We start from the raw sequence: 26,930 nt of genomic DNA, 5'->3' as shown, positions 1-26,930 counted from the left end.
AATGAGAAGCATAGAATTAAGTTCATGTACATTTTTATGGGTACAGCTAAGGTAACTAAAAGTTCCAAGTTTTCAAACTACATGCTCTTAGCATAAGTGTTCAAAACGGAGAGGCGATGAGCTTGAAAAGTTATTTTTATTGATATCAATGCAAATCTCAGCTAGATGAATTAAGAAAAAGGCAACATTATTGTAGCATGAATCCTGGGGGCAGGGAATACCTTTTAACCTGCATTGTAACATCCTGGCAATTTTACCACAGTTGCTGTCCTGGATCAAGTGAGGAGAGGGTCTAATCTGTCTACTATCTACAGATAAACAAGCTATATTACAGCACTGCCAAAGTTATATTATAGCCCTCAAGTACCTTTCATTGTGAAGCTAAGATGGTGCATTCATATCTTACAGGAAAAAATGTAATGTAATGTTCTCAGGTTCATTATTAAATGGAAGGTGTCAGCATATTCAACAGCATTTTCTATAAAGACTTCATAGATTATCACATATTTTAATGAGGTGCTGTACTTCTCACTCAACTATCTATTACGCACAAAATTATATTGTGATGTATTTGTGGCCACATGTTAAAATTCCATGCTAGAATCTCTTTTTAAAATGTGATAGTCGAGATGACACATTTTGTGTTCTACACACACACGCATCTAGAAAGTGGAATCCCTTTTTTAAAAAAGTCTCTTTAAATTATTATTAAATAGTAACCATACATTATGATTAAAATGAAGCAATAACTCTGAACTATCTACCGACAAATTGACCTCTATCACACACCATTTCATCTCTATGAGGCAGAAAAATATGATTTGGTATCTGGAGTCTTCTCTATCAACAGATACATACAGCTGAGTAAATGACTCACTTCTCTATATCACTTTTCCTCCAACCCCCTGGAGAGTATAACTAAATTGCTTCTCCAGTTATAAACAATTGCCCGGTGGAGTGAATAAACCACTGCACTGAGCATCCAAATTTGGCTAAAGAGGCAAGAAAAGGGGAGATAGTTTAGCAACAGAACAATACATAGTTGGCAACATCTACCCAAGTCAAGCAGGTTTAAGTTCCTCCACTGAAGTCAATGAGACTTAATAATTTGGAATGAAGGATATTGTGTAGCTTTTGCTAGAGTGTAAATTTAAAGATTTGGCTCCATATAAAGCAAGGGCCACTGCAGAGGTTGTTCCCTCCCAAACAGATGCTACTTACGGTACATGGTAAGAACTAACAAACTGGCATTTGGTAATGTGATACTGGGGCACTAAGCACTACAGCAGCAATATGCAATAACGATGCCACAAAAAGAAGTGCTTTTCACGCACGTGTAAACTTTCCAAAGCTCATCCAGTCCTCAAAAATGGAAGTTGATTTGTGCTATGTTTCCCAGTGAGGATGTGTCTGTGTTTTCCTCCCATTCATTCTCTTGCAAAATTTCTCTAAAGCTATGAAAAGGACATGGAGAGCAAATCTCAAATGTTAAGAGATTTGAGGCACTATGGTGATATGAATATACAGGTGAGCTGTACGCGTCAACAAAATATCCATTTGCTATCCAGCTTCCACTTGTGCTTTCCGCAAACCTGTCCCCTTCCTCAAGTCCTTCAGTATTTGCAGAAAGAAGCAAGAATTTTTCTCATTTGCACTGTGACTTGGAGCAGATAAGGAACCGCAGCTGTTCTTGTACTATTTCTTCTCTTAACTCACTTGTGTTAAGAGTTGGGGGATATTTTGCTCTCTCCTAAACCCTCTGCCTGCTTCCAAGGCCTTGGCAAGGTGCTATTCTGTTTGCACTGCAGTTTGGAGAAGATAAGAAATAGCAAGAGGCTTCTTCTCAAAACAAGTGACAGAAGGAACTGCATCTCTCCAAGCCCACAGGTAAACGCAGAGGCTTGGGAGATAGGCAGGCACCTCTGTCATTTGCACTGCATGGAAAAGGGAAAAGACAGACAGAAAGGAAATATCTTGTTTCTTGCTGTTTCTGCAGTACAAATGACTTGGTGGGGGAGGGATGTGTGTGTGTTAGCCATCCTTCACACTAGAGGAAAGGTGAAGTTGTGGGAATCTAGTCAGTGAATGGCTTCAAATGTTATGTTTTGAGACGGAAGGGAAAGGAAAGAGAAAGGGCAAATTCCTTTACTCACACTTCCTATGTAATGATCAAAGCAGTGAGCAGTACTGTGGGCTGGTAATGAGGAGTGCAAGCTTATGCCAGATCTGAGTTTTCACATCTACTGATGGAAGAAAGCAACTGTGAAGTAGATATTGTAACAGAAAGGAGACTTTTACTCTCTTGCTGCTATGACTGTCAGTCTGGGTAAGCAAGGCCTTCTCAGGTAGACAGCCACCACATTCCCCTTCTATTCCCTCTAACCCCGGCTAGAAATGAAACCTGAAGTTACTTGATCTGTGTACCCCAGCAGCAGCAGCAAACAACATGGGATACAGGCAAGGAATGCACAATACTGTATAATAGTGCCATGCCACAATTTTTCTCATTTATACATTACAGGAAGAGATGTGAAAATGTTAAATAGGGTTCACCATGTCTAGGTCTCTAGCCTACAAAAAAATAAACATTTTCTTCATTTTAAGCAAATGACACATCATTAATATACCCATGAGCTTAGAATTTGTTGTGACTTAATTCTAGCACATTCTAGATAATTCCCAATGCATATTTCTTGAATAACATGGCATTAATAAAGGAATTTCAATTCATACACTTGGAAGGACCAAATCCACAGACCTCTTTGTCTGTTTGCAGAGCTGAAAGCAGTATTTTCTAAAAGTAGGAAAATGTGTAATTAGTTGACACAGTGAGAATATTTAGAACTCTAAATACTTGAACTCAGCAGTTTGTTTATGCCAATTTCCTTTTTTATACCGAGAGTTCCAAGCAGACCTTAAATGTTCATTCAGCAAGGCAACTGCATTTGTGTATTAGAGAAAGAACAGAGTTTACCTTAGGTAGCTCTTCAATTTGATTGGCATCTAGATAAAGCTCCTCCAATGTCCGTTCAAAGTTAAAAACTTCCTTTGGCACCTGCTGAAGGCTGCAGTGGGAGTAATCGAGCACTGAGATAATTTCTTCTTCCCCTCGAAAACATCGGCATGGCACCAGGCGACCAATAATTTTCCTTTTGGTTGTCATCTCCAAACACTGAACTAAAAGATAAAATATAGAAGAGAAATTGATTTCCAAAATCATTGTTTCTGTTGTTAGAAAAATAGCTAGTGAACATTCCTTTAATAGCATGTTTATATATAATTGGTAAATGCTAGAAATTATTGGTATAAATACAATTAGGTTTTTATAATTAAATATTATTAATGCTATAGCTGATATATAATATAAAATCCATAAAGTATTTATAGTATTTACCATATAAATGCTTAGCACATAGTATCAATATCATGTTTCTATATTTAATGTTAAAGTGTTTTCTAACTAGGTTAGTTTTTTATACAGTATATTTTGTCAGAATCCTCCCCGTGCCCACAATAATATGTTTAATCCATGCAATTTTTTTCTTGCATTTAAGGAAGCACCCACACCTAAGCAGTTATATTGACTGAACTTGATAAACATTATCTGCCCCACTTTCCATTATTCTATAAAACATCAATAATTTTAACTTGGCTTAAAATTATAATCTGGTTGCTGGTTATAGGTCACTACATTTTCTTACCATGGGAATCTGTTTTAAAGTCTTGCAGATCAAAACCCCTAAAGCCCCAAACCACCACCTAATTGTTCATTCTGGTGAAGAACACCAGATACCTCAAGGCGAAAGGATGAAGGGGGGGGGGGTAGGGAACGCTGCTATATAACAGTAAATCAGTCAACACTACAATTTAGGTCCTCTGTTCTAGCTCACAAACGCAAATACAGTTTACACACAATGCTTTTAAATTGCTTTTAGTGTTGTTGACTGCTTTGCTATGCTTTGTGATCTAGCAGTATATTAATACTTTTATGAATAAACAAATAATCATCAAAGAAAGCCCACTAAGGCAATGGGACTTTCCCCCATCTCCTTCTCCCAATGCAGCCCACACCCTCCCCCCTCCTGTGGAGGAGAGTCCAAAATAGCATGGGGGGAGGGGAGAGCAGAAGGGAGATTGTTCAATCTAGCCTTAGTGCAACACTGAATTACATCCACTGTGTGCCCTGAACTAAACCCAAAATATGCATTGCACAATTATATATTTGGAGGTTTTTTTGGTTGTTACCTACTTTTAGTCTAAACTGATCAGAGTAAGCAAACACACAAACTCTATTCATTATATCAGGCTCATTCAACAATTATTTGCAGAACTGTAAGGACCCTACTTCCAGTGGCTACTTTGCATTCATCTCTAAATATTTAAGTCAAAAAATAAATACATAATTTAATATTCAAACTCTTAGGGAAAAGGGATTTGAACAGAAAAGCTGGAAAAGCTTTTAATTTCCCTAACAAGGACCATGGTTTCCAATGGGAAAACATAAGTGCAAGGAAGCATATGATGACACAGAAGCATATGATAGCACACACACAAAAAATCTTAAATATTTGTGTACGCTATTGGAAAAGAGAATGCTCAGTTGGCACCATTCAGAGTATAAATGAACTCTGATTTCTCTCTCTCCATATAAAGTTATCATGATAATTTAATTTTGTAACATTTGAGCCACATGAACAAAAGGTACATTGTACTTATGAGTCTTCTTCTCCACCACATCTCATAATCTACCTTTTAGACAAAATAGCTATAACATAGAAGAGAGTTCAAAAGGGGGGGGGGATCCATCAGGCATGGATGGGTATAGGAGGGTCTCCACCCCCATCGTTCAGCCCGGACACTGAGATCCAGCGCCGAGGGCCTTCTGACGGTTCCCTCATTGCGAGAAGTGAGGCTACAGGGAACCAGACAGAGGGCCTTCTCGGTAGTGGCACCCGCCCTGTGGAACGCCTTCCCATCAGATGTCAAAGAGATAAACAACTACCTGACATTCAGAAGACATCTTAAGGCAGCCCTGTTCACATACGTTTTTAATATGTAACACTGTATTGTTTTTAACACTTGATTCCCCAGAGTGGCTGGGGAAACTCAGCCAGATGAGCGGGGTATAAATAATAAATTATATTATTATTATTATTATTATTATTACAGTATTTGCATAAACTACTAAATATTTATTTATCACTAGAACCCTGAAATTTACCAACCAGTGTAAGGTGCAAAATGGTGTCTCATTATTATGAGCAGTGAAACACTTAGAAATAAAGAACAGGCTTCCCCCACTAAGCATTGATTGAGTTAAATAATTTATTTTCGATACTGGAAGTGGTTTCGCTGTTCTTTCACACAAAAACCCACTTTTGGTTTTCATAGTTTCAACAGCCTCATTGGAAAAGCCTCATTTTCGCTATTGTAAAAAACTGAGAGTCAGAAACCTCAAAACTCACTCAGGGATTTGCCAGTAGATTCCAGTTTACCTTGTGCCCCCACCCCCTTGCTAACAGTGCCCTTAGGTCTTTTGCCATTTCCCTGTATTCTGGGCATTCATCAGCCTCTTTGCTGTATTCCAGTCATCATTCCCACATTACTTCTTTATATATTTACACAATAGCTTTATATATTTACACAATATATTTAACATTTCCAACTAGTCCTCTGTTCCTGGCTAGAACCTAACCAAGGTTTGGGTGATGCTAGAACCTAATGTCCTGCAATTTCATACCCTAATCCTACTTTAACCACATCTGCAGAGAGTCCTGTATTAAAGGTGCCTTTAGCACAATAAGAATCTCTCTGGTTATTATAATCACGAATAAAGACAATTCACTAAGAAATAAACCAAGGAAAACAACATAAAATGAGCAATTGAAAAATCCTCAGTGAGGTGCAAGATTCATCAGGAATATAATAATACAATCAGTAGTCAACTGATAATAATAAAAACATTTTTTTATTATTTAAGAACTCTATTCCCTTCAGCCACCTGTAACAACAAAGCATCATATATTGTATTATTTAGTATATTTATTTTCATTCTTCCTGGAAAAGCTGAAAACAACTTTAAAATCCGTAACATTGGAGTGCAAGTTATACTGCCATTGCCTCCGGGCAGAATTTATTATTTATTACATTTATATCCAGCACCTTCCTCTAAAGGAGCCCAGGGAAGCAAATATGTCAATGCAGAACTATCACAAATTAAAACTTCTAAAAAAATCACCTACTCTAAAACTAATTATTTCAGGGTTGCCAGGGACAGACCTTTCAACCATCAGATGTCTAGGTAAATAGGAATGTTTTAAAATTCATCATAAAAGTCAATAGTGAAGGAGACTGACACACCTTGTTGGGGTCAGCATTGCACAAATGAGGGGCCACCACTGATAAGGTTCTGTCATGGGTCAACACCAACCAGAAATTGTTTGTACTGGAGATGGTGCTCTGTTAGGTACTTGGCCCTACCACCTTCTCTCTCCTCTCTTGGTAACCAGCAGCAACCAGCTGTGTTGGGAAGCCAGGAGGACAATAGTGCCCCATCTGACCAGCTACTACTGCTAGTATTAATGCCTTGAAATGGGCCTGGAAGCTCAATGATGGCTGGTGTAATGCTCTAAGAACTGGTGACACACAGTCCCTTCAGGCTGCCCTACTTACCAATCTGACAGCCGCATTCTCTCACAGAATGAGAGAATCACCAGAGCTGGAACCTTTGTATTTGACCTTTGCAGGTGATGTAGACAGGTACAGTAAGAGCCAGAGTAGGGTAGTGGTTAGAGCATAAATTGCTAATCTGTAGACTTCCAGACATTATTGGGACTCTAACTCCCATCAGCAACATGGGCAAATCAGGGATGATGGGAGTTGCAGACAAGGAACATATGGAGGGTCATAGGTTAGCCACTCTCAACTATAATATCAAATTACGACTTGGGCAACCTAGGCTGAAATCTGCACTCAGCTATGAAGCTCACTGGGTAATGTTGGGGCAGATAGTATCTTTCAGTCTTGCCTATTGCACAGGATTATTGTGAGGCAGGGAGAGGGGGCATGTATGCTACCTTTTGCTCTTTAAAAGTTGTGAAATACAGTAAATGCAATAAATAAATATAGGATTGCATTCCCTTTGAAATAAAGCTGAAAGAAAATAAAAATTCATGGTATGTTTCTATGTTTCTAATTTTATTTCCCTTTTATTTTCTTTTGGATGAGGGGAATTGTGGCTGGAAGAGTGTGGCTGAGTTTGACACTCCTGCTTTTATTATAAGTTGTATGTACAGTATATGAGTCGTAATTGTTTTTAAGTTCCTGTGTTGCATTATTATGCTACTTATGTTATAAATAATACTGCCCTGTGGCCTCTTGGTGATAGGTAATATCTAAACAGATAGATGGATAGATAGATAGATAGATAGATAGATAGATAGATAGATAGATAGATAGATACCAAGTTTCCTCAAAGCACAAAACTACTCAAATAGCTGTAAGTAGCTTATTTAGCTCATATGATATCCTGTGCTAAAGGAACCTTTCTCTGCTCCAAGAATCACTCTCAGATGTTTCATTGTCTCAATCAAGTGAGAGTTCTGTCAGCCCCTAGCAATTACAAGGAGATTAACATATGAATGCTGTCAGGACAAATCCCCTTTTCTCCATCACATTTTCTCAAAATATGAAGAACAAGTGAAAGAGGCAGAAATGAGCATCAGTGAGACCGAAGTGCACCTGGTTTCATGTTTATCAGTGCCAATAACAATCTTTCTGTCTGACTGCCTTTGGCCCACGGGTATAAGTTAAAACAGAGTTCACGGAATAAAGCAATTTTATAATTTAGCTTGGCCAGATGCTGACTTTTGATGTAGCATACAGTAATTACATTTTAATTAGGAAAAGCTATCAAAGTTTAAGCATGTTTACAGTGCATGTAACTCAGTCTGAACCTTCTGAATCATTCAGTTCCCTCAAAATTGGGTGAGAAAAGGAGAAGAATTAGATATTTACAAATCAGTTTAGGTTCTCTCCACAGAACACCAAACCATATGTAGAGGAGGGAGCCATGATAACCCAACCCATAATAAAAACAACATTCAACTGATTTTACTAACACAGGGGATGGAGCAATTGGTCATAGGCTTAAGGCCGATCTAATTGGCCATGTATTTTATTAGAGGGACCTGAAAAGGGATACATTGCAAGACTATAGCACACATGCCTTACCCTTAATAGTGTCATCTTCTCAAGATCAAGATTAACTCTGAGATTTATGATTTCCAGAAATGAGTATTATTTTGTTCTTATGTAGAAAAATATATTTGTCCATTACAACTGTGTTTTCTCATGGAGTAGGAGCTATATTGTGGGAAAGTGCATTATCTCTTACTTTGCTCTTACATTGCTTACTTATCACTAGGTCTCCATCGAAAGAAGATGTTGTACACACTTCTATCCAGAAGACTTCTGTGTTGCTTTTTATATATTTTTAGAGAGTTTCTGACCTTATGTCCTGAACTTTCTGGCCCCTTGCATGCAAAGCAGCTCCATCTTAGTGTTTTTCTGAGCTTGGTATTGTACAAATAAATGCCCTTAGGATATCACAGCTTTTGTAGCTTTTCACATCATCTAAGGTTAACAAATAATTGAACAATGACATGTATTTGGAGACGTCTTTAGAAAACATACTTTCCCACAGGCATTCCAAAAGCCGCATTAACATTGCATATATTTATTCAGCAGTAAATTTAGTGCTTAAGATAAATCTCAAATGCCATTTTGATGGAAACCAGGAATACACACAGCAGAAGAAATGGGAAATGAGGTTACTTTTAATGCTGTGTAATATAGAGAAACAACATTATAGTTTTAAAATGTCAAACACGCAAAAACTATGCATTTCTAATGCTATTCCCAAATATCATTCACAATTTTTTTCACTGAAAAACATCTTATTGAAATATGTTTCTGAAAAATGTAGCTAAACAAAGAAGCAGAAGAGTTTATTTACTAGTTAAAAGTCAAAGAAGCTGCTCAGTGCAGAAGTCTGGCTTTCAGGATAAACAGAATTAATTTGGTGGTCTATAGTGCTTGTCCATGTACTTGGGGGGGGGGGGGACCCACCATGACAATCTACCCACATTTAGAATGGAAAATGAAAATAGTTTCTGAATGTGGTGGTAGCATGCTTGGTACCATTCTTTGGCCATACCATACTATGTGAATCTCCACATTTAATGCATTACTTTTTATTTGTTCTTGGCATCCGTGGAGTGCACCTTTGGGGGTGAAGTCAAACGGCTGCATTAGCAGCACCAAAGTGACCTTTCCAGGCACAAGCCTGGGCAGGGGGTTCCGTAAATACATTTACAGTCCACAATACACTTTAATTCAGTGCTAAGCATATACACATTGCCCTTTTTAATAAAGCCTAGAAAGCTGAGATACAAACGATATTATGAACTCCTTTCTTTCTCTTCTGGGTTAAAGGGAAAAAAGAATCTACAGTAAAAAAGCAAATGTAAACAATGCCATGGTGTCTGCTCTGCCTTTATAATTATCTGTAAGGCTTATCCTCTTAGAAGGACCACGTTTAATCTAGCATAAAACCATTGGTTGTAAAGAAATTAATTAAAATAAAATCTAATCTCTCTTCAATTAGAGGATCTTTTGTGCAGCAAAATAACTAATCCTTATTTCTCACTAATCAGGAGACGTGGAAGCTTTCCCTCCTGTTCAAAACCAAGTAAAAACAACATCAAAATAATAAAAGGTTTTACTTGATCTTATTAGCATTTTATTTTCAATACAGGTTTGATAAATGCCATGTACTGCCAAAGGTTGGGTAAAGAAATTGTAAGAATGTAGCAAAACTGAAATTTGGATTTTATTAACCCTACAGATATCTCTGCATTTGCAAAATTATTTAAAGCTATGTATGTAATTGAAAAAGGAATGTATCAGTTGGTGGTAAGGCTTTCAACAGCAGAATAGAAATGGAGGCACCTTTCACTGATTCCCCTCCCCATCTTCCTAAATTTGCTCTGAAGAGTCCTCCTCCCAATCCTCTGGAGCAGATTGAGGAGTGGGGAGGGGGAACTCACTGAAAATGGCTTCCTTCATTGTTCCACTGACAGAAGTCTTATCATCAGCTGCATAAAACCATTGGCTATAACCCAAGGTTCTTTTACGCCTGATAATAGTGTGTCACAGATGGTTTCAGGTATAATACATTTTTGCTATACTTATTGTGAGTCCTTTCCCGTACTATACATAAATGATGTTCAAAGAGCTGCAATCCTGAACACAATTAGATGGCTTAAACAGAAACAAAATGGATGTAAAATAAAATAATCGAGGAAAATAACAACTATGTAGAAACATTTCCTTTGTTCCTGCTGCTTTTCAAGAAATTCTCTCTACTTTTCATTCAAAGTAGTCATGGGGCTCCAGGCTCTAGAGAAACAATGGAACAATGGGCCTTCAAAAGGAATTTTGAGCCTGCCATCAAGAAACTGTTTTTGAATGTGTACCTATAGAATTAATAAATGAGATGATCACCAAACATCCATATAACATTATTCTGTCCAGCAGTTACTTGGTACATTGTGAGCTATTGTCAACTATTTACATTGTTTTTAAGTGCATTTTTCAGTAGATCTTTCCTTTTCTAATTGCCATAAGCTATATATTATATTGGTATCATCTAACAGCATATTCTACCGCAACTTACTTTTTTGACCCTTTTCAAGAGCAAACACACTTCTTTAATTCTATTGTTAGGGAAAGCAGTGGGTAGTTACAGCAAAAGTGGTGGGTAGAGAAAGGGTTAAGCCTGCACATTTGCACCTTTTCTGGTGAAAATGACAAGGAAAAGTTTTATTAACAGAAAAGCAAGTTTTGTAACATGAAAAGCTCCTGAAAAATAACAGGATAACATTTCATTGAAACAAATCTTATTGCAGTAATTTGTAAGCCATTACCTGCACGGGTTGTTTTCTCCTTTTTTTGCAAACTCATATGTGCAGTTCCAGAGTTTAGTGGAGGCTGTTAGAAAAGTGACATCTTATCTGCCTTGTTAACTGACACAAACCAATAAAAAGCAAAGTTCTGTGTCATTCTGAACCTGTACAATTGCCCACCACCAGCACCAATAAGCTGTTAACAAAACCTCAAACCCTAAACTTTGGAGTGTTGGGTACTTGTATTCTTTTAAGTCCATCCTGCAATGTTTTGAGTAAAAGTATAATTGAGGTTTAGAGAAAACTGCAAATGACTGAAGAAAAGCAAGTTAGCTTTTGTCCTGTTCTCTCCAGGCACAGGTTCACACTTAAAGGCTCCGCATCCAAGCCTTCCCTGCGAAAACCTGCTCTTCATTGCTCAACTGGAGCAAACGTCAATCGGGTTTTAAGCGGACTGATGTTTGCTCCAACTGGGCTTTTAAAAGCGGGTTTTTGTAGGGAAAGCAGAAAAAAAAGTGTGCTTGGCCTTAAAGTGTGGACTGTGCCTGGAAAGTGCAGAGGAAAAGGAAGTGTCCGTAAGCCCTAGGAGTAGGATACCACCTAGGAACGTTTTTAAGGAAGTGAAACATAAAAATGTTTCAGAAGCTTCCATGAGATTAATGGCTGCAAAAATATCCACCTCAAGTTGCTCTTCAAACATTCATGGCCACATGGATACTAGGGTAATGCACAACCTTACAGGGTTTATGGAGATACATGCTTCAGATAAATGGAACAGTAGACAATTACATGGTTGATTACATGTCTGCCAGAGCATATGGACTACCATTAGGAATCACAGAGCAGTGGAGATTTTGAAATCTGCCACCCACCCAAAATGTTAGAAAGTTTTTAAAAAGTTGTAGTGAATAGAAATTGTGTTGAAATGCATTTTCAGTGCCTATGGAAAATCTAATCTTGAAATAGAGAATGGAGAGTATAAAAACAAAGATTACTAATTTATTAAGTTTAAGTACAGCCCTTTCATCTGAAGACCACAGGGTAGTTTACAACATAAAAATACAAAATGAACACACAAAATACATAGCATAGCATAACATCACCAGTCACCCTTCCCACAAAACATTTACAAGGCCATAGATTGTTTAATCAACCAATGGCCGGGCTGAACGTTTTCACCTGGTGCCTAAAGATATGTAATGAAGGCAACCAGGCGAGCCTCCCTGGGAAGAGCATTCCACAAATAGGGAGCCACCACAGAGAGGGCCCATTCTCGTGTTGCTACCCTCTGGATCCTAGTAGCAGAGGTCACTACTATGGTGTCTACAAAGGATTTTTGTGTGGAGGAAGGTCATCATTACATTTTTCCTTCTTGGTCCCATATTGGGGGGAGGAACTGCAAAGACCAGATGATAATGGCATGGCTTTAAGCTATATTGTAATTGGAAGCTCACATTCTTGATTTTTTGTTCATATCAGATTGTCAACATTTAAATGCACTACAGTCCAAAATGTTGTGAAAATATGTCATTAGTTTCCAAATGGAGTATCATTATAGCAGAATAATTACAATGTACTCAGCAGAACAGAATGCCCCGATATTGAAAATAATCTGAACAAAACAATGGAATATTACTCAACTGGGTTTTCAGTACATAGGGGCACTTATGATTAGCCTCACACACCAAGACATTAGACAGAGAAATGAAAGTTTCATTCAACAATTATATTTTCATTAAAACATCACTGTATGATATTTCTTAATATACTACTAATTTGATCCTGCAATAAAACCACAGAAGCTAGACACAGTAGCAGAAAAACCACAGAAGCTCAGAGTGACTTATCATGCTGAAATTTCATAATATAATTTCCACAAATTTTATAAAGTAATGGCTGTCCCCTTTCAACCTGATCCACATGTATAGAAGCAAATCTTTACTTCCTCTTCTAGAGTGTACTGGACTGGGGAGGGAAATCATTATCAGAAGTAAAATAAGAATATCCTCACAAATGTAAGTACAGTGGTACCTCATGTTACGTGCTTAATCCATTCCAGAGGTCCGTTCGTAACAGGAAACCACTCGTAACATGAGGCGCACTTTCTCTAATGGCGCCTCCCGTTGCTGCCGTGCCGCCAGAGAACGACTTCTGCTCGCATCTCGGGGCAAAGGTCGCAACAAGGGGTATCTGCTTCTGAGTTAGCGGAGCACATAACCTGCAGCATTCGTAAGTGGGACGGTACGTAACACAAGGTACCACTGTAGGTACATTTTATTATTTAATGTTTCCTAATTTGAGGGTCATCTGAAGCAAACACATGAAGCTGGGGTTAACCATACTCCCCTCCCTAATGCAACTAACCCCAGTTTCATGTTGGCTAAAAATAGTGTGGCAACAGCCCTTCAGATCAAAATTAGCAATGGACAGGGGGCCCTCTGAACCCTAATACCTAAGCTGGGACCTTCAAAACTCGGCATTAATTCCTGGGCATACTGATGGTGAACATACAGACCTTTGTGATCTGGATTATATGTGATGCCACACAGTATTTTTCAGATCTTCTGCTTTCAAGAAACCCTTCCACATAAGCCTGCTTCTTGTGAAACTGACATATTTCTTTCTAGAGCACCAGGGTACTGCAGAACACCCTGTGCTAGGACACAGATAATGTGCACACAGAGTGCTTCCCAGGTCGGTAAGGACTCACTGTTGCTCTACACAAGCACATAAAAAATTCCCAGGAGGGAATAAAAAAATGATGGAAAATCTGTATTTTAGAGATGTGTTGTGCTATTAATCATACCCTCACTATGGGGATCCCTCTCCTCCCATATAGGTCCCAATGAAGCTAGTGCACAGTTTGAAAAGCACTATAATAATGTACACATTAACTGAGCAAAAAACAAATCTACAACTACTATGTAGTTTTAAACAAATGCAGATTTCATGCTATTGCACTAACGGGATTTTATTAACCATTCAACTTTTTTACAGTGTTTTTGGCCACAGTTTCCTCTGTATAATTTCTGACATGTTGATCAGCTCAGCAAGAGCTTAATAAAAGAAAACTGTGTTCATGCTGCTTAGGTCAGCAATATGAAAGTTCCATTGATAATACGAAGCACTTTTAGATTGGAAAAGACATTTTTTAATTACACAGACAACCATGAATTATTATTACTATTAGAAGCAGATATCCAGCAAAAGAAAACTGCACTTCATTATTTGTAGCACACTCAGATTGCTATTCTAATGCAAGATAATTTAAACTCATCCAGATCTGAATATTCATTTTTTAAAGCAAATACAAATACAATTACTATTAAACACTTATCCAGCATTCAACACTCAAACATATTACTTTATGTAACCTTTCCACTAAGAATATTGAGCAGTTGGCACAAGATCTTGATTTTGGTCATTAACATCTGCATCAAGAGTTCTCACATTTTCTACCATTAGGGCCTACTAGAAAATTATTAAGACCCACCAGTCATAAACGTGTTGTGCAGGGGCAGAAAATGGTGGCAGATGGAGGTGGAGTCTAGCATAATCAGCTTCAAGTCACTGACAGAATTTTCTACTGGTATCCAAGATTCATCTTTGGAAATAACTAAATTAATTGCCACAGCATTTTCCTTGCAATACAGAGTTCCAAAGCTCAGCTTTCCTGAACATAAGTACAGACATTTGTTCTGGAGATATTTCCACATTTCATGCCGAATTTTCTGACTAGGAAAGGCTTTTTCTTTTATAGTTTCTCTTCCCACCCACACATGCCTCTCAAAGCACTTTTTACCAATCTCCTATAATTTCTTCTCCCACTTCCCCTTACACATTCAACTTGTACCTTAGCCCACCCACCCACCCAAACTGATGGTTTATTTCATATTTTCTAGCTGGTACTCTTACATTCTCTGCTTCATCTTATCACACCTTTCCTCTCCCCTTCCTTTCTATTGGAGTTTGTGTACTTTGATAATGAATACTGACTTTTTAATAGCATTTTCTGCCCCCGCCCCCGCCAACACATCCTATGTCACTTGCCCAACTGAGCAGAGGAACCTTCCTCTCTCCCTCCCTGCTCCCCTCTGTCTGCCAGTCATCTTTACTCAGCATGCAAGGAGTTGTAGGTGCCAGCACCGGTGCAACTAGCTGTGGCATGGGTAGCGGGTGGAGCAGGCAAGTCATGAGTCACTGGACAGGCTGTGGCACCGAGGCACACTTCAAAGTAGCACAAGCCCCACTGGTAGGTTCCAGGCCCACTGTTTGAGCAACCCAGATCCAGACTAAGGGCAGTAATAGAAAAACACAGAAAAGCATCTAAAAGTGAAGAAAATATTCCAATAGGGTTTAATTTTATGGGTTAGGGAAATTCTGGCCCTCTCTTCTACAACTGTGGATGGATGATTTTAACTACTCGGGCCTAAAGCAGACTCTTGGTTTTGCATGTAAAAACACAGTTGGTTTTTTTTTTACTGTCAAAATGCAAACTTTCATGAAAGCAATTACAAATTATGCCATTATCTGCATGATTATTACTATAGTACAGTTTTGGTATCCTGATTTGAATCTCTGTAGTCCTGTGCAATCTGGTCTGAAGAATATACATTCTAATCTCCCTACATTCCATGTACTAACATTCTACTATTTTTTCCTAGTCACACTTAATCTTTGCAGCAATCTTGGAATAAATTGAAAAAGTGATTTCTGGCCACTATAGCATCATCTCATTCTTTTATGGAAATTGCAAAGTCCCTTATTTGCATGCAACCCCAATCATCAACCTGCTGTGGAGGCTGATTGGGGCTGGCCTTTCCTATTATACCAGTCAGTTTGACTTTAGCATGAGGACTGCAGAATTTCCCAGAAATATTAACTGCATTTCAATGGCAGTAAAATGCCTGGAGGGTGTTAAAGTACTATTATCTATTGCAGGGGATCAAGTACACAACAAAGGTGTTTAGTCACCCCATGCTTATTTCCTTTCTATACCTACCAGTATTTTCCTTCCAAGGTTTTAGTACAACTTTTTCTGTTTTTGTTCTATATCAGCTCTTCTTCCCTTTCTGAAGCTCTGCATTAGAAAATATATTATCTATACTGATAAAAACAGACCTGCAATTCCAGAAAACATTTTTAAAAAATTTATAGGAGCTTCCCTTTAGGCAGCTCTCCGGCATGGAATCTTAGAAGTGTATTTAAATTCCCCAAATATAAAAAGTTGATTAGCATGCAAAGTTGATTTCTGCATCCACTCAGTTTTCTAGATTAATAATTGGAAAATGGTGCATAGAAAATATAAAATGCAATGATGCTAATTGATGTAAACTAGTTTGCATGTTGTGCTCTTTTCAAAAAGGCCAATTCTCAGAGATGACCACAATTGATGTGGTAAAGACAAAGGGCAAACACATGCGGTACATGACTAGAGGCAAGACCTCAGTCAATCACTTCTCCCCAGCATGGGACTAACTTAGCACTTGGACAAGCAACTTTGCCCTTCACACTTCACACAGGCAGCAAACACTGCAGATTCATAAACTCTGGATTAGTTCACACACATGGCATTTTAGATTGTATCCAGTATTAGCCATACTCACAGTAGATCCATTGAAGTTAATGGACATGACCAATGTAAGGCCATGCATTTCAGTGGGTCTAGTCTGAGTAGAACTTTGTTAGTCACAACTCTTTATATTTGGGTACAGCTATATTGTGGGTTAAACCACAGAGCCTAGGACTTGCTGATCAGAAGGTCGGCGGTTTGAATCCCTGCGACGGGGTGAGCGCCAGTTGTTTGGTCCCTGCTCCTGCCAACCTAGCAGTTCGAAAGCATGTCAAAGTGCAAGTAGATAAATAGGTACCGCTCCGGTGGAAAGGTAAACGGTGTTTCCGTGTGCTGCTTTGGTTCGCCAGAAGCAGCTTAGTCATGCCCAGAAGCTGTCTGCGGACAAACGCCGGCTCCCTCGGCCTATAGAGCGAGATGAGCACGCAACCCCAGAGTCGGTCATGACTGGACCTAATGGTCAAGGGTCCCTTTACTGTTATATAAGCATAAAATGCATGAATCTCTCACCAAGTGAGGAGTGCATTCATAAATTTTAATGCATGTCTTTCTAATGTAGCAGAAAGAGAAAGGGCAGGACCCTGTTTCCAAAAGGGACACAGACAGATATGCACACACGTTTGTGCACAAAAACAGTTGACAGCATTGTGTATGATTTCTACTCAAATGTTATACTTGAGTGTAAAACATAACCAAAAAACATAACCTCCAGACTTGCTGAAACAGCAGGAGTTCCAGAAAGGGTAAACTGACTTTTACTCTAGCACAAAATCAAAACATGGTATTATACGGTATGGTAAGCAAATAAACAAATGTTAGGTTCCAGGTACACATTTACATAAGAATAATTCAGCAACCCCTGGGCATAATTAAATGAAAATTGCAGATGAGAAAAATATTGGCATATCCATTTCCAAATATTAGTCTTTCAGCTTGAGATGTTCCAGTATTTTGCTTTATGATTTAGGCCTCTCTTTGTTGCTAGCTTTCCAAATCTATGCATAAGCTTCACACCAATTAGTAATGATATTTATTTGCAATTTGTAGGACAGGTTCAATAAAAATTGCATTTGGCAAAAGCTGTAAATAACTTGCAAGAAAGTGTGAAGCATGGAAAAGTGGGAAGCTTTTGTTTTCTACTTTCAAAACTAGCTTATTTGTTTGTTTAAAAATATGGAACAATTTTCCAAATTATTTATTATAGCTAAAGTGGCTGCTTATTAGATATTGCCATTCTACTGATTCAACATATGCCAACTTCGAATAGAACATTTGGGGGGGGGGGGGGGGACCAAGAGGAAAAACGAAAGTTAAAATTAAGAGAAAAAACAACAGTAGAAAATGCAACTTCTGCCACATTTAATTGTTTTTCTAGATTATATGCTGCATATAAAAAAGAAACTGCTCCCATTTTTAAAATAAGACAAAATGAGTTTATTAGATTCTGCAGCCTCCTATTACAGCAGAATTTGGATGGTGGCCCCGTATGGAACTGGAAAGTTTTTCTAGATTATATGCTGCATATAAAAAAGAAACTGCTCCCATTTTTAAAATAAGACAAAATGAGTTTATTAGATTCTGCAGCCTCCTATTACAGCAGAATTTGGATGGTGGCCCTGTATGGAACTGGAAAGTTTTAAAATTAGTTCATGACACCATATAAACAAGTCTACTGTTAAGAAAGAGACTCTTCCGAATGTTCAGGGTAATTTACACATGTGCTCAGCATCTTCACATGCAGGGCAAGTCCCTAACTCACTGAGGATTTGAGACCCATCGGCTATCCTCATCTGGTTTATTTGGCCAGTCAAAGCTGTTTCCTGGGGTGTGGGCACTTCTGACAGCTACTAAGAGCCAAAGGTGAGAGAGCTGAGTACAGTGGTACCTCGGGTTACATACGCTTCAGGTTACAGACTCCGCTAACCCAGAAATAGTACCTTGGGTTAATAACTTTGCTTCAGAATGAGAACAGAAATTGTGCAGTGGCAGTGCGGCAGCAATGGGAGGCCCCATTAGCTAAAGTGGTGCTTCAGGTTAAGAACAGACCTCCAGAACGAATTAAATACATAACCAGAGGTACTACTGTACAGGGTGGGAACCAAACGTGGACAAACCACCCCCAAAAGGAGAATGACGTGTCCCCCACCAGAGGTACTAACCCTCCCCTAACACCCCATAACACCATTTCCATTGAAACATAATATGAGAGCAGCCTTCTGGATCAGGCCAGTGACCTGTCTAGTTCAGCATCCTGTTCTCACAGTGATCAACCAAATTCCTCTGGTAAGAACGAGCAGGACCTGAGCACAACAACACTCTCCCCACCTATGATTCACAGCAAGTGTTATTCAGAGGCTTGTTTGGTTAGACTCATAATATTCCTTTACTGTAACTTATGCTGACACAATGATACATAAGCAATGTTTACATTAGAAATAAAACAGAGCTGAGTTGAAACAGACCTACTAACTCTGCAACCTTGTTTGCAGGATGTGAAGAAAGCTTTTTATCACTGCTCCCAAGGAGGACAAAAAAAATGGGCTCACAGTCTAAGCAGTACCTTCCTATCTTCCAGTACTGTGCCAGATTGCAAGGAGAGTTCTTCGGTAACCTAAACAATACAAGGGCACTTACCAGTCTTCTAGCACTCTGTTGCAGCTTAGCACCAAAAGATAGGAAGAACCACCTGGATGCTAGGCAACCGGGTAACTCCCCCAGTCTTACTGAACAAGCAGCATCTCTATATTGCCTAGGAAACCAAATGAATCTAGCTATCTTCCAGCACAGCAAGCGAGAACAAAAAAGTGCTAATTAATAGAGCTGTGAACAGCCACAAAAGAAATGAATTTAAGGCATATTTGGTTTGGGGGCGGGATGGGAAAGAAAAGAATAATTGTAGATGCTACAAGTTTCTTGTGAGCTATATTTTGGCTTAGCTTTAACATAACGCACTGTAACATGATATTTGGATTACATGGGCATTTGGTTAGCATATAGGGGTATATATACAAAATCCTGCTTGATGAAGTTTCTAGATACACAAAGGGTTATTTAGTTTGACTAGACATGGTGTCAGACCCACACACACCTTACCTGCCCTCTCTCCCCTTGCTTTTTCTTACTGTTCACCTTTTAGTTTATGTTATTGTCTAAAGGAAATGGAGATGTAGAGAGAGAGAGAGAGAGAGAGAGAGAGAGAGAGAGAGAGAGAGATCATATGGTGCTGAACAGTGTTCCCCAATGAAGTATTTATTTATGTAAAAGCATTTATGAACATCTTAATATTTTAAACCTCTCTGGCATATCACCTTTGTGCTATCTAGTCATGCAACATTTTAAATTCCATGTGGCTTGAAGTCTGAGGCTACATTTTAGATTTAGAGACTATTGTTGAAAGGACAGCTGCAAAACAAAGGGGGGGTTAACATTTTTGAAGAGAGCGGTTAGACAACATTTGGAGGGAAATGTCATGGTCATATCTGAACAGTATGATTTGTCAACTGGATTTACATGCTAAACCTGTGAAATCTTGGGCATCTCAACACTATCAGGTTTTGTGGGAGGGATTCAAATGCATACTGTAAATTTAGCTTTGTGCAATTAAAGTGGATTAAAGTCCCCTGATGCAAGAAATGGACTTCTTGCAGTTAGAAAAATGACAGGGAAATGCACTAAAAACTATGAGATAATTATTGATGGGAAGATGTACAACCACTACATAAACAATCAGGACGACTGCTCATTGTCATAACTACCCCAGAAACAAATCAGAATGTTCAATACTGAGCAGACACCTCTGCATAAGGTTTGTGAACTCAATAAACAGGCCATTTGAAAGAGCCCACTGAAAGCTTACGTATTTGGGGGAGAAAGGTTGACCTGTAATTTGCTCCCTGATTAGTTTCCACAGAGACTCAAACACAGCAGATAACTAGGAATCTCACATCATAAACCACTTAACAGCTGTCAATTTAAAGAGCCCAGGATTCTGAACCGCACCTGAAGATGCATATTGCTTCTATTTCACATATGTCATTCAGAAAAGAAGAGCTATATCCATGACACAGCCATTGAGACAGAAAGTCAGTCAGCACTGGCCATTCCCTCTAGAAGTTCCCACCCCTGCAGCATTAACATATGCCCCTACCCCTTCACCAATGCCAGAACTAATGTCAGTAGAATTCAGTTATTGTCATATCTGTAAATCACATCTAAAATTGTACTAAAATCAATATATACTAAAGGGCTTTCATATAAAAAACATACAAATGGGACTTTCATCAGATATTGCAGGTGATCAATTAACTTAAATACAAGTAAGTTTATTTCACTCCAAAACTGCAAGCAAATTGCGGCGGGTGTAGCAGTTCGCCCTATTAAACAGTCGATAGAATTGTAATAGCAATTTCCCTAAGGAAACACAAACACATGATGAAACTATTCTAAAACAGGGAGAACCTACAGGAGGTAGGGTAGTTTGGAAGACTGGATGTGAAGTCTGTCTGTCTTGCATCCTCTTGCTTGACTACATAAAAGATTGATGGGTATGACCATAAAATGTGATGCATGAAATCACAATCTGTAGAATTATACGAAAAGCTAGATCCATGTGCTGAGCTACCCTATAAATTATGCAGGCACAAGGAATTTCTTAGTCTATGAGATTTTAATTGCTTCAGTGCTCCGCAGTCCTCCTCCCCATCCCACCCCTATCTCTCACACACATACATATAGCTCTTAAAATAATTGTACCTTCTCTGTCGATAGCCTCCACAACCTCCAGGCCCAAGCCACCTCTTCATTTTCTGAGGACACGTGATATTACACTAGTCTGCAAATTAATATTAGCTGCCAGGTTTCTATTTGACAGAACTGAAAGTAATCTGGGGTAGTCAGTCAGTGAGCCTGAAAACTATAAGGAATTTATCTGAGCATGACTATTGGGTGAAAATGTGGCACATCCCCTACTTTCTATGGTTTTTATAGAAATACACATCAAGATCTGTAGCTGCAGCAAACAGGAGATGGGAGAGAAGGGAAAGTTCATTCCCTATGTTTCTTTCCCATGCCTCACCTCTCAAAACAGGTTGCTTTGGGGATGCTTGAGTTTTGGCCAAGTTTGAGGCTTCCAGAGTGCCATGCTTCCTTCCGTAAGTGTCAGGGGCAATGTTGTCTACCTTCACTATATGGAAACAATGAAAGCCAGTTCCTTTATTATTGCTTAGCTTTGGCAGATGGGGCACTAGGATAAAAAGAAATTGTTCTTCTTGCTTGGTTCCCATTTTGCTACTTCAAAAATATTGTGTTCCCCACCATTCAATAATTCATCTGAGCCATACAAATTGTGGTACAAATAAATGCCCTAATACAGCACGATAGGTCGCCCCATGCTTTTAAAACATGCAACAACAAACCTGGAATTTCTTTAAGTTTTAGCATTACCTACTTCCTCTGGTCCATGCCATTTTACTACTCTGCTAATTCCAGAAGAAAAGGAAAAGCATAAAGTAGTTCCATAGTATTGGTTTTTATTCAATTTACTTAATGGGCACTTAATTTGTAGGTTGACATCAATTATAGCAGAGGACAAATGGGAAAGTATAATTTTTCAGGCAATTATTTATTTAAACAGAACATCCAGGCTTCTAATTTTAAGGGTAGGAAAGACTTGGGTGTGAGATCATTAGTGTTCTATATCAAGTTTATGCAGTAGATATTTTTAAATGCTTTTCTGCATTTGCCACATCTGCAACCTAGCAATAGTACGGTTGAATGACTGAATTAATTAACTTTATCTTCCCTGTGCAGAAGGATTCTTCTGTTTTGAGCATAGGCAAAGTGAACTCTATCCCAATGAAATGAGGTGTGATCATATGAACTGGGTGAATTAAATCAGAATCATTTCAGTGTTGAAAGCAATTTTTAATTCCAGACAAATAACTCACAATGTAAAAAGCAGGAGGGAGGGTAGATTGGGGAACACATTAGTATTGCCCAAAGAATTTAGGTCACCCATGCACCCTCTTCAGAAGGATGTGGTCATGCATTACTCTTTCAGAACTATATTTTAACAAATATTGAAATAAAGGATTATGATGGGTCCAGCAAACACTATATGCCTAGGACTCTTCCACTCAAAAGTGTGACTTGAGGCTGGTAGTCCAGATCTCATTCCCTGAATATCAGTAAAAGGAAACAGGGTAGAGAGAGAAATTCTACCAGACATTTAACCACTTGAAGGATTCTCTGCTTGAGACAAACAGCAGAAAATAAACCCTAGTTTCAGTTGAACAAAGGAATAAAGTCATTCAACATATCTTTCAAACTTTGCACTTCCCATCACATCAACCTGAGTTTGACTTTTCTAAACCACTCCTCAGAAATAATCCTTGAGCAGAAAAAGCTACCCTTTTCAATATGTGCCATGGATCAGCTATACAGGTGAATGACATGCTTATTATGCTAAACATGAGCCTAAGCATGTTTCCACTGGTGTTCAGTATGGCTAATTTGCATCTGTCCTGTGGGAAAGAAAAAAGGAGGGGAGCAAATACAACACAAAGGCCTGCTCCAGTTGGCTTTCTCACACCAACACAGGGCCAATGGCCAGTGGGAACGAGAGAGCCACACAGATAGGCAAAGACATCAGGGTTTGCTCTGACTGTGTGCTCCACCTTCTGTCATCACAGGGCTAACTTTACATTTTATATTAATTATTCATATGAGACTGGTATGATCATCCAAGTTGGATGCTCATCCAAATTGCCTTTTTTGTGGCTGGATTCTGTGCCATTCCTTCAGCTTCTCTTGTATGATGATTCTGTTCTAGGAGCAATGTCTGATGTAGTAAAGTTAATGTTCTATAGAAATCTTGTCTTGAGGTAAATGAATGGCTGCTTTGGTTGCAGACATAAACATCTTGCTTCAAAGAACTAAGCAAGGGTTAACTAGTGAAGTGGAATAAAGATATATCTGGTTTTCTTAGAGAAGGAATGAATGTCTGACATGTTTATTTTGAAAATTTCAGATGTTTATTTAAAGTGCCTAAGGTGTTGAATTTTTCATCACATTTTTCTTTTAGACTTTTTATAGGACCAAAGAGGTAAACAGTGCTCAAAACTATTTTTTCCAAGTCTGCAAAGAATGTTATTGTACTTGCATAGCATCTATAGTGGAATTTTTTTAGCTCAGCAGATTGAGGAAACAAAATAGGCAAGGACTACATATTCAGCATAAATAAAACTGAATAGCCTAATAGTCTAAGGCACCAGTCTTTTATCCATTTATTTGAGAGTAGTTCTCAATGAACTCAATAGGACTTACTTCTGAGAACAGGATAATGATGCAAGACATTCAGGAAATGTTCCAGGAGGTCCTCTTTTCTAAAGAAGGACCATAGCTCAGTGCTGGAGCATCTGTCTTCCATATAGAAGGTCCCAGTTTCAATCGCTGGCACCTCCAGGAAGGACTGGAAAAGACTCCGTCTGAAACCCTGGAGAGCTGCTACCACATAATTTAGATGATACTGAATTAGATAGACTGATGGGCCTGACTTGAATTAAGGTAGCTTCCTATGTTTCTAAGGCAAGAAGAGGTACAATATATGTAAAATTTCTTTTCATTTGCAGCTCAATTTTATGGTAGAAAAGAAATTAGTCACCTAGCACAAATGAATGTTAGATTTCTAATCTTTTAAATTCCAAATTATGACAGATATTAAAGTGCTCATGCTTCAAAACAAAATTAATGTACAATTCAAACAGTCATTCATGCAACATGCAACAGTCTTTAATAATATCTAAATAGCATAACAGTGAAATATTTCATTCAGAAAACGCAACACAAATACCAGTTTCTTTAAAATACTATTTTCATGAGTGTGTGTGAACAAGAAAATATATTTATCTCCAGGGTCAAATCCATGATATGAAGGAAACTGCACCTGATTTACCTATTACATGAGATATCTTGAATTTGTATGCAGACAGTGGTGATTATGGTAGGTGAGTCTTGTATTAGGGAAGATTTCCACACACCATAAACTTACATACTTGCACATAAACACTATGTAACTAAATTTTCTCTATATTTACACATCTGAATACAACTTAATCTAAATAAGCACAGGACGGCAGCCTTAGTGTTTGGCTATAAACTTTGTCATATCATTGCATGCATGTGACATGGAGTCACTGGGTTTTATTAAACAGCAGAGAACCACAAGTTTGGCCAGAAAGCATAAACCAATAATCCACATGAGTGTTGACAGCATTTTTAAAAAACCCTTGCAACTGATTTCTATCTTGTTGATGTTTTTCCTGAACAGTAGAAGTGTGTCATCTCTCCCCCACCCCCTCTTATTACTTCTCAGGAGAGCAGCTGACATTTGAGTAGATCTGCTTGAACAAGCCTGGAAAGACTGTAGTGTCCCCCTTCCAACTTGGAGGAATTATGTAATTGGCTGCAGGCTGGACTATAAAGCCACAACCACTGCTGGAGTCAAGTTTAGCATGTGAGTAGTGTGGGCTGCTTTTCTCTGCCAACACATCATTGCTATTCCCTGTCCCCAGCATCTACTGTCCAAGGCAGCCATCTCAATCTCTCAGTGGTAGGGCCAATCCTGTAACTTATCTTAACTTGGTGGAATTAAATGTACTCTCTCTGCCACAAAATTGTGCCACGTGTAGCATCAAGGAAAATGATTTTTATTTCAAGAGAACCCATTTGGGGGGGGGGGGTGTTCAGCAAACTTAAAAGGTTTCAAAATATATCGTCCTTTTATTATGTTAACTAAAACAACACCTCCAGGGGAAAGCTGCTCTTTTAAAAAGGCTTAAAAAAATATTTTTTAGAAAAATGCATATTCATGCAGTAACAATATTCTTTGAAAAGCTAGTCTCTGTGCTCTCGGCTAGGTATCTTTATTGTATTTCGCACCTAAGTATGAATGATGAAATAGAAGGATTTGATCATGTTTTCAGTAAATTTGGGTTGCTGTTCTTTAAAAGAAAAAAGATATAGGCATGTTGGGAAGATTTTGGAAAGTCATAAGAGCATAAGAAGAGCCATCTTGTCTAGTCTATTGTTTTCAAAGTAGCAAACCAGAGACCCACAGAAAACTCCACATGGAGAATGTGAGTGCAACAGCACTCTTCCCCACCTGTGATTCTCAGCAACTGGTATTCAGAGATATAATGCAAGAAGAGCTATAGCTCAGTGGCAGAGCATCTGCTTTGCATGCAGAAAGTTCTAGCTTCAACCCCTGACATCTTCAGGTAGGGTTGTGATCTGAAACCCTGAGCAGCTGCTGTCAGTAAGTGTAGACAATACTCAGCTAGACAGACCAATGGTCAGTTTCAGGGTAAGGCAGCTTCCTGTGTTCCTATTGCCTTCAACCGTAGAGACTGAACATTGGCATCCTTACTACTAGCCACTGAGAGCCTTATCTTCTATGAATTTGTCTAACTCTCTTTTAAACCCTCCAAGGTGACAGCCATCATCACTTCTTGTGGAAGCAAATTCTATACTTTAACCATACACTGTGTGAAGAAGAACTTTGTTTTGTCTGCTCTGAACCTTGCAACATTTGGCTGTATTGGATGTCCCCAATATCTTGTATTATGACAGAGGGAGAAAAACTCTACCCAGCTGCTCTGACCCCCTCTTTTGGTTGCCTTTTCCTGAACCTTTTCCAGCTCTACACCACCACAAACAGTAGTCTGAATATGGTTGCATCATAGATTTGTTCTTTCCTAGTGATCCCTAACACAGAATTCCCATTTTTTCACATCCACTGCACACTGTGTTGACACCTTAATCAAATTATCCACCACATCCCAAAAGTCAGTCCTGGTCAGTCACTGTCAATTCAGACACCATGACTGTATATGTGAAATTACCGGTATATATGTGCATTACTTTACACTCCTTTATACTGAACTGCATTTGCCATTTTACTGCTAATATGTCCCTGCAGGCCTTGCCAACCGATTTCCCTGCCTGTATCAGCATCTCCAGGTCAACTATTTTGGCCTCAAAAGGAATTAACCTGTTTCCTAAGAGCTAGGAGCTCACTGCCCCAAGCACACACCCATAATTTCTATCCAGCAGTCAGTCAGTCATACATGTGACTATCATGCCTTAAAAAGTTAGTAAATACCATACTTAACTACTGTAAAATGTTTGCATGGAGAGCTTGTTTATCTGTAAAGATATTATTTGTACAGAGTGTTTGTAATTTGCATATTAGAAGTGGTGAAAATGTGAGCAGAAAGAGAGGAACTGAAAACATTATGGAGTCCCAGAACTTCTAGTTCAAACATTGCACCCATATGTATCACTTAGCTAAGGAATAACGCATGGATTCAAAGCCTCAACCACAAATTATCCCT

General features: G+C 38.6%; 1 protein-coding gene and 1 long non-coding RNA gene across 22 annotated transcripts in view; one reads left to right on the top strand and one right to left on the bottom strand.

Moving 5' to 3' along the window:
• The window catches only part of LRRC7 (leucine rich repeat containing 7), a 189,511-nt gene that overhangs the window by 123,721 nt on the left and 38,860 nt on the right, over positions 1-26,930 (bottom strand). For all 17 annotated transcript variants that reach the window (XR_014513072.1, XR_014513073.1, XR_014513074.1 and 14 more), the window contains one exon: positions 2,975-3,177. Coding sequence is in view for 14 of the 17 variants with exons in the window: in XM_083448333.1 (XP_083304459.1) it covers positions 2,975-3,177 (203 nt within the window). In the remaining 3 variants the exon portion in view is untranslated. The remainder of the gene's footprint in view (positions 1-2,974; positions 3,178-26,930) is intronic.
• Positions 1-26,930, top strand: part of LOC310681036 — a 64,274-nt gene that overhangs the window by 11,746 nt on the left and 25,598 nt on the right. For 3 of the 5 annotated variants that reach the window (XR_014513079.1, XR_014513081.1, XR_014513082.1), the window contains exons 3-4: positions 21,626-21,689; positions 24,911-25,051. This is a non-coding gene — a long non-coding RNA (uncharacterized lncRNA). The remainder of the gene's footprint in view (positions 1-21,625; positions 21,690-24,910; positions 25,052-26,930) is intronic. The other 2 variants (XR_014513078.1, XR_014513080.1) reach the window with 1 other exon arrangement.

Source organism: Podarcis tiliguerta (assembly GCF_965153285.1).
Source record: "Podarcis tiliguerta genome assembly, chromosome: 6".
NCBI classification, from domain to species: Eukaryota; Metazoa; Chordata; class Lepidosauria; order Squamata; family Lacertidae; genus Podarcis; species Podarcis tiliguerta.
The sequence above is the reverse complement of the archived record's forward strand: the minus strand, read 5'-3'. Positions and strand labels throughout refer to the sequence as shown.